The sequence below is a fragment of the Oryzias melastigma genome, linkage group LG1 (assembly GCF_002922805.2).
Source record: "Oryzias melastigma strain HK-1 linkage group LG1, ASM292280v2, whole genome shotgun sequence".
Classification (NCBI taxonomy): domain Eukaryota; kingdom Metazoa; phylum Chordata; class Actinopteri; order Beloniformes; family Adrianichthyidae; genus Oryzias; species Oryzias melastigma.
Genome location: NC_050512.1, coordinates 19,228,669 through 19,245,845, shown reverse-complemented (window position 1 = coordinate 19,245,845; position 17,177 = coordinate 19,228,669). Strand labels below are relative to the sequence as shown.

General features: G+C 38.8%; 1 protein-coding gene across 5 annotated transcripts in view; it reads right to left on the bottom strand.

Annotated features, from left to right (window-relative positions):
- The window catches only part of dlc1 (DLC1 Rho GTPase activating protein), a 79,173-nt gene that overhangs the window by 17,388 nt on the left and 44,608 nt on the right, over positions 1-17,177 (bottom strand). For 2 of the 5 annotated variants that reach the window (XM_024290311.2, XM_036212761.1), the window contains exon 6: positions 463-534. In XM_024290311.2, the coding sequence (XP_024146079.1) occupies positions 463-534 (72 nt within the window). Of the gene's footprint in view, positions 1-462; positions 535-7,310; positions 7,355-7,434; positions 7,829-13,398; positions 13,463-17,177 lie in introns of those variants that run through there. The other 3 variants (XM_036212766.1, XM_024290316.2, XM_024290315.2) reach the window with 3 other exon arrangements.

Sequence of the window (17,177 nt, the reverse complement as noted above, 5' to 3'; positions counted from 1 at the left end):
TAATTTGATCAATTATTATGCTAAATATGTCATTAAATAGTTGGAGACAATTGTGCAGGTGTTGCCTCGTCAGTGTGTACACAAAAAAATGTAAAAAAGTGAAAATAAAGACAAATTAAAAAGTTTCTTCATAAAGGAACGCGCCGATGCTAACACAACAAACCTTCTATCTATATGTGAGATTACAAAAATAAGAGATAAGCCAAGACATTTTTTCAGTCAATAGCTGAAAATATACTTTATTGTTGTATATCGTGATATATATTTCTATCGTGATATAAAATATTTTTCAAATATTTAAAATATTTTATTCCATATTACCAAGCACTAATGTAAACTAGCATTTTTAATTGTTTGGATATTTTTTATTAGTTCATTTAATAGTGGAATCTAGGAATGTGGAGAGTAAATTTTCTGTCAAATGCACTTGAAAAAGCAAATATAAGTTAAAAATGTCTTTACCTTCATAAAGTTGGGCGTACTGTGGGAACCCTGCAGCTCGGAGCCAAGTACAGGCCTCTTTGGCTTCAATCTCTACGAAAGTCAAAAATAAAAAGACAAGATTAATAAAAACAACAAAATCAATCAAAACACGCCATTGAATACAAACAGATGTTTCCATTTTGCCTCCAGTGTGTGAGGATCTTATCACATGTGAACTCTTTCACCTCATTAGCCATCAGGCTCTCTCTTCTCACTTGTTTCCAAAACTGCAGTTCAAAGCATCTACATGTAAATTGACTTCACGTTCCCACTTGCCAAGTATGCACAGCCTGGGCTTCTTCACCAAGAAAAGGGGCTTTCAGTTTTATGATGACATCACCTGAGTCCGGTTGTTATGAAAAGACCTCCATGATGCTTTCATGAAATCTACACTTTTAAAACGACAAATTCCTCGAGAAAAAGTGGCTCAAAATGCCAAATGTGTCGCCCTTTCGCCAGTCAATCATAGTCACAGCAAAACCCAAGAAACTCATAAATCCTCTTAAACCCAAGGTGTGACATTTTGGGTTGTTGTGCTAACTACTGTCACTGCGTGTTGAGGTTCATGGTTTGTCAGGAGCCACAATGTCTCCCAATTATGTGTGAAAGCCTTTTAGATGACATATGCCAAATGGCAGCCAACCTTCTTCACACAGTCAGTAGTTTGGATAGGAGACACAAACATGTCTCAAGGGCTTAAGAACCTCATTTTACAATGCGCTGCCCTTGGCGTGTTGAAGCTACGGCTGCAAATGTGGCACAACCTTGAGAAACACTTTAAACAAAAACCATTAGACCAAACATATCGAATGACAACAAGAGAGGAAAACAGAAAGCCTTTAATGCTGACAGCGGAATAGCACACAGATTGCAGCTGAAAGCCCCTTCTGATGGATATTTTTTGCCTTTACAAACTGGGTTGTTATACTCTGCTACAGTTTGAATCCTTATATTGTGTTTGGGTCAAAATTCACCCAAAAAAGGGGCAATTTTGACCCAAACACAATATAAGGGTTGAAAAAGACTACTGACTGACCAAAGCATTCAATGAGTTTTCACTCCCAACTTATCATATATGGATATATGGTTCAGGCCCCCTTCACGCCACTTTTTAACGTTTTGGGTGTCCTCAACTGCTGGCTGTTCCCATTAAATCAGGGGTCCCCAGCTACCGGGCCGCAAGCTGGTACCAGTCCAAGGGACACTTGGTATCAGGCCACAGACAGGGAAAAAAATGCATATGCTAATCAGGGGTCCCCAACGCTCCTGATGCAGACCTATATAGGTACCCAGTACTGATACCCTAACCTAGTACCAGTTTGAAGTAATTTTTCCTATATGGACGGATGGTTCGGGCCGTCTTTGCATCACTTTTTGACATTTTGGGTGTTCCCAACTCATCGTTTTTTGACATGCTGACTGTTCCCATTATATCAGGGGTCCCCAACTTCTGGGTTGTGAACTGGCACCAATCCAAAGTCCACTTGGTACCAGGCCACAGACAGGGGAAAAAATGCATACTTTAATCAGGGGTCCCCAACCCTTGGGATGCAGACCGGTACCCTAACCTGGAACCAGTTCGGCATTCGGTACTGCGTCGCAAGGGTTGACTTCACGGGAAGAGCCAGCACATCAAAAAAACGACAAGTTGGGGAAATCCAAAATGTCAAAGAGTGAGGAAGAGATGGCCTGAACCACACTTCCAAATATGATGAGTTGGGAGTGAGAATGTGTAGGAGCATTTTATGTTTAAGTTGCACAACTCTACCACTTGCTAAAGCTGAATTATTTTCTTATACAATACATGTGTCGCTCGTTTGAAACAAAAAGAACATTAAATGATAACAATTTGGGAATAAACAGAGTTAAATGTGTAAACAACTTGACAATTTTGGACTAAGGTTGTCTTCCATGAATAGATGAAACTCAACCTGCCAAACAGAAGTCAGACAAAGACCAACAATCTTAGGTCTAGTCTAAAAGATATACCAGCATTTAAATACCAACAGCAAGCCTAGACAGCAGATAAAACTTCTGACAACAAGGTGTGACATGACCAGAGCAGCCCCCCTCATCTGCCACGGTGGGGTAAGCCGGCCTGAAGTGATTCCAACCATGTAACCAGCATGTGCAAAAAGGGGTCAGGTAGCACTAAAAAAAGTGGTACTTTCTGACAAACAATTTCTATTTTTTCCCAGTGGACTTGAAATGGCATGCCTCAAAAGACTGTGTGTGTGTGTTTAACCTTGTATTTAGGGAGTGCTGTGAACCCAGGAGAACATAGAAAGCTAAGGGGTAATTATGCCCACATTCTTGAAAGCGAACACTGCAAAGGGCCACGGATTTCTTGTATTTGTATGTGTATCAGTGTGTGTGTTAGTACAGAAGCAGCATTTGCAAAAAACACACTTGTGTTTGAAGAAAAAGAAAAAAAAAGACACTTGGGTAGCGGTAACTGAAATGCAAAGTAGACGTACAGACACACGCTGAAAAACCAACAACTATGGGATCTTTCTGGAGAGACGCTATCCATAAGCACACACACATTGGACAAAAAGTGTGTCAAATCTAAATGTCATTTAACACGCCAAAGAAATAAAAATACAATAACTGCATTCACTACATTGATACTCGTGCAGAATAGTTTTCCCTGCGATATGTCCCCCAATTAATCATAGTTCTTGTATGCCTTTTGTTTGGCTACAAGAAATGGACAAGGGCGTCGGGCATAAACAACCAGAACCACTCACAGACACACCCACAAACCCTCTGATTTATTTTATTTATTAAGAAAAAGTGAAATGTAAGATTTTCAAAGCACTGATACTATCAACTTAACCTCATTCTTACTTTTTTATGATTTCACATCTTTTACTTTTGATTTATTTATTATTTTTTCCTCTCTTTAGTGTCCGCCCCAGCTTCCTAACACTCACCAGGGAACTACCTCACTTCCTCTTCCTGCTTCCCTTGCAGGAAAGGAGCCGAGCAGCACCGCATTGACTGCTGAGTACTTGGCTGTGAGGCCCTGCCTTCATTTGTTCCTGGGCAGATAATAGGCAGAGGCAGCCAAGACAAACACGGGCTCCGGTGATTGTGTGTACTTAGCAAACGCTCTTACGGTTTAAGGCGCATACAAAGATACATGGGACAAACGTCCTATGCGGCACACATTAAGAAAAAGCCCAGTCGCTGTGCTAACATCAAGCAGAATAGATTACTTTACGATGGCGGCTTGTGTGCTAAGTCGATTCGGGTACATAATAAGCATGAACAGCTCACAGAGGTGTGTAACTTTTCCATACGTCTCAGTATGTAAAGGAAAATTTCAGGACAACACCAAGAACAAACTTCACTTTATCAATAGAGTGCGTGGCCTTTTTGTTATGCAAGAATGGATGTGGCTCCACCCTGGCTGGCTAGGACTCACGCCACTGATGCCAACATGTGACCAATCAAAATTGGCTTCCAGATAAAAGTTAAACTAAATAAAACAATAAAAAAAGCAAAAAGAAATGTATTACTGCATAAGCAGGGCGGCATCTGTTGACAGTTAATCACAGTTCTGTTGCATATGAATAGAACAACACTGTGAGATGAGATAGCTGTCTCTCTCTGTGGGAACAAATGATAAGAATGATATCAGAGAATAAGATAGTGGACTCAAATTCAATCCTTTTTTTGTTGAATCTAAAGTGGCCACACTTATGTGGTTTGCTGCTAGTTAAAGTTACTAAAATTAACTTATTATAGTCATTGTTTGGTTCCTCTCACTCTCATCTCCAGCCAGTCTCTGCTTATTTCAGCTTGGCCTGCCACATCTCTTCTCTCCCTTCCGGTGACAGGAAATTCTCACAATTGCTGGCCAAGGCTTCGCTCCGTCACAAAAAAGCCAAAAAAGGCTCCGGCTACACTGAGGCTGAGCTCCAGAGGGAGTTTGTCAGCAGCTAGCAAACAAAGGATGCCGCTCCCCACCTCCAAGTCTCAGCTACGGCAAACTGGGGGTCACGAGTCTGAGCGGTTATCGCTAACAACTGGCCCTTTGAGGAGGACAGAATGAGAAGAATGCTTGACCAACATCTTCTGTTGTGGTCGCTTATCGGGAATTATCAAATCATTGGTGATTTCTGAAATGCTATCTGACCAAAAAAAAAAAAATCAAAAGACTGTCAAGGGTTCTTATCAACAACAGCGGGTAACTGACAGAGCTTCAAAGTGGCTCTAGAGAGATACAGATAAACCTGGCAGACACTGTGATTCACAACACCAGAGTGGAACTATTTGAGTCTTTTTAAACAAATATAAAATAGGAGAAATCAATTTATTTGTCTTTGTCTCTAAAAAGTTGTGCTATTACATTGCATTCTCTAGTGTGATAGTCTGTGGTGTTCTATTAAGAACAATACAAAGGAAAGCAAAGTAGAACGGTGGCATTCTGGGAAAATTAGTAACATTCAATTTAATCTCATAGGCAGTTGGTTAACAAATAATATTCATTGAATCAATACAGAAAATATCATTTTAAACCAGTGACTGTCAATTTGTTATTTGAAATAGTTTCAATTGACCTTTTTTCTATTAAAATGACAGCCACAGAGCAACTGGGATGAAGTAGAGCATCCCTTGCTCAGCATCCCAAGGAGCATCGGTGCAAATAACCAGAAGTGACTATTCTATTTATCAGTACATTTTTGAGTCGATACTGATATCTGTCTTTTTAAAAATGGTCAGAAAACAACACAAAAAGTTAAGCACCTGTAAAAACTTTTTGACCCAACTATGAATTGCAAAGATGTGACTCTTGCTTTCTATAGTGATGATTTAAAGCCTGCATTAAAGCTCCATGATCACCGCCATCTTGGCAGGATATGAGGTCACGGAGCCACTTCCTCAATACAACATACAAGCTTGACGGTTAGTGAAATACACCTAAGTCTGTTGTAGAGCTGATTAATTCACTTCCACTTGTCGACGAATAGATCACACCCCATAAAGGTACAATTTCTAATACATCAATATAAAATACAATAATAATTATAAAAATGTATCCCCTGCATACTTTTTAACCACAAGAACAACAAAGATTCCACAACAAAGCCCCAATAGTTACTAAAGAAACTGGCCTTAAAACCTCTTACTTTCAATAATAGGCTGCAACCTAAAGCTTCTCCACCACTCACGGGTGTCTGTAGGTGTAATAACAAGACAATGTTTAGGACAAACGTGCAGAGCCAAGGGGTAACATGCATATTGTGTGTCAGAAACCTACTGCAATAAAGCATTTTCTAGTATAAAAGGTACTAGTCCATAGTTCCAAACACGGCTAACCATGTAAAGCCTTTGGACTCAAGTCTTGCAGTTGTTGCTCTGCCTTTCTACACTTGACTATAAAAAAAGATTATTCAAACTATTTCACAACTGACCTTGTGAAAGAGAAACCTTATTTTCAACATATGGAAGACAAGTTTGGAGAGCCAGGAGATGCTTTTAGCATTACTGGTATTGGAATGCAAAGATGGTTGAAAACAGATTTTTCTTCTTCACGCTGGATCATATTTTGTGATTCCATTGCTGGACAGCTGGGCTTCACAAAGAAGGTCTAACTGTTAGCCGAGGGACACGGTGCCAGGAATACCACCATCTGGCAAGCCTCAAGCATTGCCCCGTTGACACACACCCGCAAAAGATAAGACAGGGAGAAACTAAGTTGCTAACACGGTCCATTCCAGTTATTTACCACCAGCTGGTGTAGGCATGCAGGCATGAATTCAGCAGCACACACGCATGCAAACACACAGATGGCCCCGAATGGATCATTTGCTTCGCTAACCCCAAAGGCCCCAGTGCCCCCCCCTGATGACAGATTTATGCTCAAATGGAGGGTCCTATCCCCGGATCAGGTGACCAGTTCTGTTCAAAACCTTTGAGAAGCTTGATACGACAGCTTATACCAACCACGAACACCCCCAATAACAATAAAAGACAAAGAAACAACAAAAAGTACTCAAGGAATGAGGCTTTTCGTCCTCCAAAAGAAAATTGAGGGCAAAAAGGGTCTCCTCAGAGACACACGAAACATCTGGATGCATCTGCAGCCTCTCAGACAAGGACCTGAGCTTATTTCCTGTTTCACACAGAATGCAGATGAGGCGCGCTTCCTTCATTTACTTTTCCCATCGGATAGCCCTAACTCCAACAGTCAGACTCAGTGCTTCCCTAATTGAAAGACAAAGTGAGTGACTGGACCAGAACGTGGTGTCACGATGTGTGTGCCTCTGAGCACGTTCCCAACACTTTTATGGCCTAACTGAACCACTCTGTGCTCATATCTGTTCTTGGCCTTAAGGTTACTGATAAGGATGTGTGTGCTGGTGGAGACTAAGCCCTCAAATCAATGTCAGCCTTCTGATTCGTTTGCATAGATTAGACAAACGGTGCTCCAACTGTAGGCACTGCAGGGCAGAGATATGGCTGAACAGCACTACCCCACAGTTTAAACTAAAAAAAATACTGTACATTAACATAGGTGCAATTTTCTGGATTTTTGGTTGGAGATCAGACCCTAAGAGTGTGTGGAACTTAACAAAATGTTATTAGATGAACCAAACCCGAGGATGAATGGCAAACAAGAGTGGGGACGTGGAGGCTTGCAGTGAGTGAGGAGGGTAGATTTCTGATCTGACAGCCCGCAGCGCTGCGCCCTCAAGGCGCAACTCTGGGAGAAACTTTTATAGCTACGTGACAATAAGAAGAAAACACAAAATAAACTATTTATATTTATCAATTAAAATAATTGGTGTATTAAAGTGCCGTTAATTGTCACACACCTGGGTGTACGAAGTGTTCTTTTGAGCTATCCACTAAGGGAGCCCTTGGGATAAAAGCTTTTTTTTAAAGAGAATATACTATACATACATTAAATCTTTTTTAAAAAATAATGCATAAACTTACGTGTTAATATCATTTTGTTGTGTCACGGTGGCCAGGAGCTCCGCGTAAAACTCCCTGCTGCGCCTCGACTGTCCGCTCAGACCCACTACGCCGCTAGAACGAAGTCCGCATGATAAATCCACTGTGGAGAAAAGCTATACGGTCTTCTGCAGACATCCGCTGGCCACAACGCGAGACAGTAGATCCATGGTTCTAGTTTGACTCAGCTGCGACTCACAGAATTCCACACACTCACAAAAAAGACGCTTCGCTTTTCCCAGCCAAGTGATGCAGCTCCGAACAGGAATGTGAATGGAGCAGAGTGTGATTCAAACTTTAGGAATGGGAAACTGCCGTTGCTCCACCCCCAGCTGCTCTGCTGCTCCCCACCTGATAAGGAGCTGAAGCACACACACACATGAAGCGCGGCGGGCGCGCACCGTCTCTGCGTAAATGACGCAAGATCTTCATGTTTCATGCTCCGTGTTTCTCTCTTCCTCTCTCAATTTCCCGAGTTTCCAGTTATGCGGTGATAAACTTGACTCCTTGGGATTTCCTCTGTGACCTTTTATTCTGACAGCCTTGACACCCGCACCCCCACCTCCCATTTCGGCAGCATTTGGCTCCTGGGCTGGTGACCGGTTTGCATGTCATTAGAAAGCAGTGGGGACAACAGTGAGGGGCTCTTTTGTGGCGCCAGATTAGCCTGAAAAGCGCAAGTGGTGCCGTGAAAAGACCACTGCAGCAGGTATGGTAATGCCTTTGCTCCAGCCCGCCCTTAACTGTGGCGCGTCCGGCGCGCGGACGCTCTGTCAGACCTCCTCCAACCATCATGAACTGAAGAAACATTTTTCCAACCCTTCAGGGATCGCTTCACGGTTTGACAAAGAGTTTTACACCGGATGCCCTTCCCGACACAACCCTATATTTAACCGGGCTAGGGACCGGCACAGGGAGACCCAGCCCCCTTGAAACTCTCATCCTATGTGCAGGTTTTTTTTCTAAAGCAACGACTTTTTTCTTCTGCTTAAATCATGGTAATCTGTTGGGGTGATGTAATACAAGCCATGAAATGTCACCAAGTGAAAGGGAAATGTGGTAATCGACAGTTTGGACATCCGGGGAAAGAATGATGCAGAAAATCCTGGCTAATTCTTCACTTTCTTGTGAGCTGCCAGACCATTCCCAGCTGACTGCAGGCAGAGGTGATTCAAGCAAAGGAAAAAAGGGCCAACCAGCTATTTACTTGTCACCATAACATCATGAACGGGTGTGGACCGCAAGGAAAATTAACTAGAAATTTCCATTAGTCAAAATAAAAAAAAAATCAAGAAACCGCCTTCATGTTGTGTTGGTAGTTTTCATGTAAAAATGTCCCTCTTATAAGATGTATTTATAACATTTGTTTCGTAGGATCTTAGCAACCAACAATAAAATCTGCAAGTTTTGTTTTAACAGTATGCAGAACTTTGACTTTAAATTGTGTCCAAAACTTCCCCCATTATTGGAGAATTGTAGTCCGCAACTTAATCTCAGTGATTAATATGTAAGAAAAGAATGATCTATAAAGGTAAAACATGTAATGAGCTTTGTTTATTCTAAAACTAACAAAATTAGTGCACTCTATTTTTATATGAAAAGCAACAAATGGGTGCTGTTTTGGAGATTTGAGGCTTTAAATGAAAAAGTATGGCAAAAATCCAGTCATGTATGTAAATTTAGAAAAAAATAGTTTACTCATTTGGTCTTTTTTTTAATTTTTTTTTTTTTTTACTGTGCATGAATTTTAGGCTAAAAAGTACAGTTTGTTTGTAACTTTCTCAAAGGCCAAAATTTTACCAAAGCACAAATGTAAAATTATCCAGTCATCAAAGGATAAACGTCGGATCAACACGTCAACAGACAATACATGATCTTATGAGCTCATTAACGGAGGTAAATCTTCCCAGATTTCTTCACTAAATCTTCTAACCTGCAGGGAGGGAGAATGATAATTATGGTCTTTCGGTGTGCCTGCAGTGCAGAGGCAAAGAAATAATAGGAAGGAAGCAGAGATGAAGAAAGATTACCAAACAAGGCCAAATCCCAGAACCACAAAACCTGACCACCCAGAGGGAGCACCCAAAACACCAGCGCAAAGATGGGTCAACCACCTCGCGCATAGATGAAGGAGATCCAGTACTCAACTTGTTTGGTGGTGACAAATACACTAGAACTGTTGATGATTGTGTGTGGTAAAGTGCGAGAGATTAGACGAGTAGACTGCTGCTGATGCCAGCAGCTGCAGGGCAAATGAGTGTGTCTCTTTAGTGTCTGCAATTTTCCTTCATCAAAGCTCGTCAGAGTCGGGTGCTTGTTTGGCTTATGATTCAGATACAAATCAAATACACGCGAGAATAATAAGGGTCTTTGCACAAAAGAAAGGAAATGAGAAGATGCATCGGTGTTAGAACAGAAACACACAAAGGATTAGAGTTGGCATCACAAGAAACCATTTCTTAGAAAAGAGAACAGACAAAATAACGTTTCCTAGACGTGGACGTTTTGCTGGATTAGCTTTTGTTTTATGGTCAATTTTACTCATGTGTGCTGTGGGTTTTAATTATCACTTTTGTGTTGAAACAACAAAAGCGCTAATGCAGAAAGAAAACAAATTGCAGATATTTTATCTAAAAAGGTCCTTCTTTTGCCATCAACTGCTGGAACCAAAGCCACCATTGTAGGTTGTAAAGTTTACAGTGTGACCTCTGACCCTCAAACACAGACAGAAGTTGAGAGACAGAAGGGGGGAAAAGAGGAACAACTGACTAAAAACAATACAAATAATGACTTGAAAAAGACTTTCTAAAACAGAAACAAAGACAAAAAGGATGTCAACTTGAAGGATTGAAAAATATACCAGCACAAACGAAAGAAGGATGAAGAATGAAAAACAATTCTCCTGGCATGAAGAGATGCCCTCTGGGGTTGCCTTGGGGTCCCTTTATCAACCAACCCTTACCCCAAACACTGGGGCCAAGTGAAGGTCAATGAATGGATACATCAGTAACACACCCACAAACACCTTAGGCCGTTTCAGGATAAGACAAGAAGACCTCCTTAGGGGTCATGGACATTTTTAAAATTAAGATATATTCTATTTAACTCCTAAAATTTAAGTTGAAAACACAAGGAGTGAACTTAACAATGTTTTTATAATAATTAACCCTATAAAACAATTTGTATCATACTTGATAAAAACCTAATCTCATTAAAATGATCCAAATTTTCTTTAAAAACCAAGCGTATATAACTTGGTGATGTTTTATTCCCTGTAGTGCAGCATCGACTCACTGGGGGCAGTAGAGGGGCTTTTCCTTCATTTTAAAATGGCTGCTTCCATGAGATCTCAAAAACACTTCTGGAGGGAAAAGTTGAGCTAATTTTCGAAACTTTGTGAATAGAATGACTCAACTATTGTTATTTATTTTTAAATGACTACTTGCTGTATTGAAATAATTCTTGATCAAAATCTTGATAAAAACAATTCTGTTAAAAAATGTGTGTATTAAATTTGAGTCAGTCTCTTGAACACTTAAGTCAAATTTTTTGCACTTCAAACTAACGTGTGCAGAAATTTACCAAATCACCCAACATATCATCATTGATGCTATTCACAAAAAACATGAAATTGCTTTTATGTGAATTTCATCATATAGATAGTATACAACATTAATTCTTTAAAAATACTGTCTCCCTTTTACCAACTCTCCCAATAAAAGTTGTACTTTTGTTCAGTTTACATCCTTAGTTATGTAAAAAAAAATCCTTGTAGCCAAAATAAATTGATTTTGTACAAGAAACTTAACAAATAATTAAATATTTGATCAAACCCTTGTAAATTTGAAACCAAATTGCATACTTAACCTTGCTATTGAAATTGAATCAGTTTGTCAGTGATTATCAGTCTTAGTTAAAATGTAATTTTGTAGGTTTTCCCATTAAAAGCTTTATTTAATATTCCTCCATTAACAATTGTGTGTATTCAGGCTTTCCCTGATGTAGTTTGAGATGAATTGCTGTAGCTTCTCTGGGTGATAGACATAAACAGATAGGGTGGAGGCAGGGAGTTAATCTCCTCATAACAGGAATTTCCAGAAATAGTTCATCCATAGTCTTCGGGATCAACCCAAAAAGACACTGACAGGAGAAAGAGAATGAACGAGCAAATGCTTCCATGCATACAATGGCAATGAGGAAGTGCACGGAGACAGGGGTTTGGAGCAGATCTCACACAAACACACACACAAACAAAGGAAGCCCGAGGCAGACAGTCGACCAAATACCTCGCCGGTACCCTGCCCCAGCTTTGATGGACTCACTGTGATCACAATAGAGGCAGGAGTCCGACACACACACTAACACAAACAATGGATCCTCAGCATTGCTACAATAGTGAGAGTGTGTTTAGAGTATGGCACAAACATAAAACAAAACAGAAAAAAGCTGAAAAAGTGAATAATAATTAGGAAAGAGTTTCTGAACCACATGAATGATGAGCTTAATTGATGTGTTGGACTTTTGTCTGTTTTCTTATGTGCATATATTCACATATCCAAGTACAAAGTACAGAAAATTGATTTTTAAATTAACTTCTCAATTTGTCTCACTATTTCAAACACACAAATAAAAACATAATTTAATTGTGTGTGTGTGTGTAGTGTTCCAAATATTGTAAACTCTACAAATCAACAAATTAGTGTCAAATAATCTATTTTATTGTTGTTCTAAAGACTTAATGGAATTTTTAGATGGATTTTGATAAAAGTATTCAGTGACAGATCCATTAATTCGGAATAATAACCTATGACTAGTGGAATTTGTTCCAAACTGATTCAGGTCATATCAATAATTGAACAAACTGGTGCGGATAACCACAAACAACATTTCTTGAAAAGAGCTTTCAGACCAGAACTAGGGACTCCCTGAGGATACTCCTCATAAAAAAAAGAAAAAAAATCCTTAAAAATTCCTCTTATGGTGATAGTGTTGCTGAATTGATGATGGTCACATGCATCCTGAACAAAGCACGGGCTTCTCTGGTGACCCACTTTTCTGTGTTTTTGTTTTTCAAGGCCAGATTTCAATTTATACTTTTGATTTTTTTTTAACCTGTGATGTTTGTTTCCTTGGGTTTGTATTTTGTGTGAACAAATCAACATGCATCAACATATCGTATTAAAACGAGAGATATTCTGGATTCTGATACCAGCAAAATAAACAGCTCTAAACCCGTTTCCTTCTTTCCTTCCTTCTTGGCTCCTTGTGGTGATGCTAAGCTTGACCAGATGTTTACAGGCAGATGTTAACACGAGGCAAAGAAGAAAAACTGACAGTAAAAGATGAACAATTGCGGACACATGAGGAAATACATTCACCACTCTGAAATTATGAGTTGCTTTAGCCACATTTAAGCACAAAATCTGGACCAACATTAACTTGTCAACCACGGATGTGTTGCAGGGATTGACTAACAATTTATGAGTTGTCACAGAATTGCTATAATGTGATGTCATTGTGGTCTATGTGTTGCTTGGTTTATCACTGTGTCAAATTATGGGACATCCCATAATTCCAGCCCCTATTTGCCAATTGAGGCTTTTTCAAGCATAAACCTAAAAATGAAATGGATGGAAAAAAAAGAGGCTAGCAAAACACAATATCTAAGGATCTATGTTTGTTATTTTTATCCAGGCACAAGGAAGTGATTACAGTCAGTAGTCCCTTGACTTTGTAAATGGCATGTAAGGCACCAACTTGTGAGTTTCCATCTAACTTCAAATGTGATATATTTTCATCCAAGAGCATGTTATATCCATCTCTTGACTACTGTTATGCTCTACTCTATATTCCTTGAGGTTAAACATTGTAAAACACCTAATACTCTACGCGAATGAGATGTGTTGCACTACAAAAGGCAAACAGTGGTAACACTAAGATACTCACCGGTTTTCTGAGTCCACAACCCCCTGTCCAATAAAATAAAATGGCACATTTCAGATTGTCCTTTTTTTCTTGCCGGTCAAAGGCAACAGTCTAATTAGCATCTTGATATGGCACACCTGTGCAATAATCATACGGTCTAATTAGCATCTTGATATGGCACACCTGTGCAATAATCATACGGTCTAATTAGCATCTTGATATGGCACACCTGTGAGGTGGGATGTTTTGTCTCAGCAAAGCAGGAGCGTTCACCAGGGCTTATTTGGCGATATATCGCGATATTTTATTGGGTGATACTTATATCGATAGAAAATGCTGACAAGAGGACATTTAATTAATAATTCATGAACAAATGTAGGTCTTACTTTTGTTTTCCACTTAAAACCCCGACCACAGAACTTTACTTCCTCAATCATACTTTTAGAACCTTATTGGTTAGGGCACATCCATTCCATGCTTTTTTTCTTATAATGAAAAATATTTTGTTGTGGAAATCAAACAAAATGAGTTGTTCTGTTTAAGAACAAGCATTTCTTCATTTATCAAAAGAAAAGCAGCTTTAATTTGTTTGGGTAAAAGCAACTTATAGATGAGAAACAGTGCTTAATGTTCAATAAATAAAACTTTTTTTTTTTTACATTTTATCAACATTAAATGCACATTAATATAAAGCTAGAGTTTTATTTCAAATTTATACCCTCTAAATAAAAAAGTGAAAAATTGTTCTGGCACAATCTTAGGATAAAACGTATCATATCGTGAAACGTGTTATCACCAGACTCTTGCCCTAATACACAGCCCTAATGCTCACTATCACAGATTAGTGAACAATATTTAAGAGAAATTGTCATTGTGTGTGCAGAAAATGTTTCAGATCTTGGAGTTCATGTCATGACAAATGGGAGCAAAAACTAGTGTTTTGTTTATATTGTTACTCGGTGAAATAAAAATTAAAATAACAAATATCTACAGGGATTAAGGTGTTTGGGGTCATGTTTGCAAAGAGCAAATCAACAACAGCTTCAAGTGAAAAGATTGCAAATTGAGGGGAGAATTTTGACTGAAAAGTTTTGCAAAAATTAGAGAAAAAATTGTGAGTGACAAAGTTTTGTCACTGTTTCAAATTAACAAAACAAGTCTGGTTTCATTTCTGGTACTTTACAGGCTATTTGACTGGAATATGCATTTTAATTACAGTACGAGTTATTGAGTGTGTGACCACATTCCATCCCAGAGGAGGAGAAGGGGGAGGTGTTCTATGGGAAACCACTAAAAAATTCTAAGCCAGTGGTTAATGATGGCGACCATATGGCTGTGAATGAGTACACATTCCATGCTGCGCTGTGTCGCCTGCAGACTTCCTGTGTTCCAACAGATGCCTTATTTCCACAAATCTAAACTTTCCAAAATTAAAAAAAATACATTAAAAATACAAAAAATTATGAATAATATGCTTCTGCTGTGTAAGCATCTCACCAATAAAGCTCTAGACCCCCCCTTCCCCATGACCCTGTAAGGCAATCAAGAACAGAAATAAATGTGTGTAAAACATTAAGCCCTGGAATTTAAATTGTTTCAAATATTTAAATATCACAATGTCTTAAAATCCTTGAAGTGAAACAGTTCTTATGAAAAAAAATCTTAAACTGATTAGTAATTAGTGGGCAATATAAACCTTTATATATAAGTGTGCAAATGATGAATTCCATACTTTAATAGCAGCCATCTGTACATTCATAGAGGTCACTGTAAGGACTAATCCACACGACTTTGTATTTTTTCAAAATAAAAATATTACATTTTTTCAGAAATATTACAACAGGATGGCACCTCATATTGTGATGTTCTTTTCTGATTCAGATGAAACCATATATGGGTCAATATTAAAAATTTTTGTGGAAACAAGACACACAGAAACATTAGTTTACAGTGAAAAAGCTAGCTTTAACGGGGTAAAAATTCAACATCAAATTAGCAATGCCAACTAACTCAACTTAAAATAGTTAAAAAATGTAAACAAGAACCAAACAATATCTTTTTGTTCCTCGGTCTGAAAGAATTACGTTTTATCTTCTAAAAATATCCCAATCGGATTTTTTAATCCTGCCCACCATTTTTGTCTGGCTTACAGACATTGTGCACAACAAAAGTACAGTGACCAGGTACAATAAGAATTCTCGGTATGCTGATGCTGTCTGGCATCTTGACGAATGGCGCAGGATGAAGGCGGGCTTGGCATGGATTTGGGGGAGTTGGCTGAGGTGTAAAATGTATTCTAACTAGCTTTCAGCACCAGTGAATCATGGCGGATGGAGGTGTAATCTGAAATCAGAGCAAAACGTGCCCTGCAGTGACATTTCTTGAAATGTAGTTGTTGTTTTAGGAGGGAGTGGGTGGGCATCAGGCGTGCCAGAAAGATGACAACATGTATCATCATGGAGGAGATAGAATAAGCGCAGATCAGAACATGTTTGATGTTTATAAAAACAAATTGTATGTCAGTATCTTTTACACATCCAACTTGGTGATAAAGATGATTCATTTTGAATACATGATCATAGCAACAATGCCGGGATAAAAAAACTCTCCCAACTCAAAAAGCTATCCTTCCTGTTTTGACTTTTGTTCTGGGGTTCAAACTGTGTCGAGCAAGGACCAAATTCCAGAATACAACATATCCATTATCTTTTTAAGCAAGCAATGCAGGAAGTTTACTTTTTAGTTCTCTCTCCTCTGACTTGCAATCTTCTTTGAACTCTAACCTCTAGTGAGTCACACAACAAACTATGTAGATGTGAAGGCTGTCACGAAAAATACAAACAAGGTTCAGGTGGGACATCAGGGGTTCTGTTCACCAAATAGTAGAGCTGGTTAGGTTGATATGCAAGACAAATCGTGCATTTTGTGGTACAAGCACCACATTTTCAATAGATTTAGCTTAGGATTCCCTCTTTCACAAATGCATGTTTGCTCTGAGAAATTTCCAAAATGGCAGCCAATTTAAAAAGTGGCGGCCTAAACTCAATTGTTACAAATACATTTGATTTCTATTTGTCCCTGTCTTGACAAAATGGACTGTTAATGTATAAAATACAGTCTTTTAACTTTAGGGTACCCACAGAATACTATCATACATATCCTGTATTTTTCGCTGTATAGACCGCACTGGATTTTAAAGGTCTATTTTCTAACTTAAGTCACATATAGGGCACATTGAAATATAAGGCACATTAAGTGAGATAAAACAGTCTGAGATAAGTCTGTCACACAATCAGACTTTATTAACAGTGTTCATAGTAACTATAATTTGTTTATGGCATGGTTTAGCCCCATTAGCATATTCACAATACCTACAATTCCCAACCTTGTTTGCAACATGTAAAAACCAAGACGGATACCACTCAAATAAATGTTACTTTGACTACACTAACTCCCACCCTTATTAGTAACAAAGCACGACATTGCAACATGCTACGCCACATTAGCATATTCATGATAATAACTTGTTTGCAACTCGGGGGAAAAAAAAATACAGTTTACCTCTTAAAATCCTTTTGATGTCGGTAAGTACAACCAGAATAAATCGTATATGAGGTGCTCCAGATTATAGGGTGCAGTGTCACTTTTTGACAAAAATTGCACCTTATAGTCTGGAAAATACAGTATTTCAAAATCTTTGATTTTCTTGTGAAAAAAAAAGCTTTTCTGAAACGCCACTCCAACAGCTACAATCATGACAAATTTTGTTGTTGTACCACAAAATGGAAAATGTATTTAAT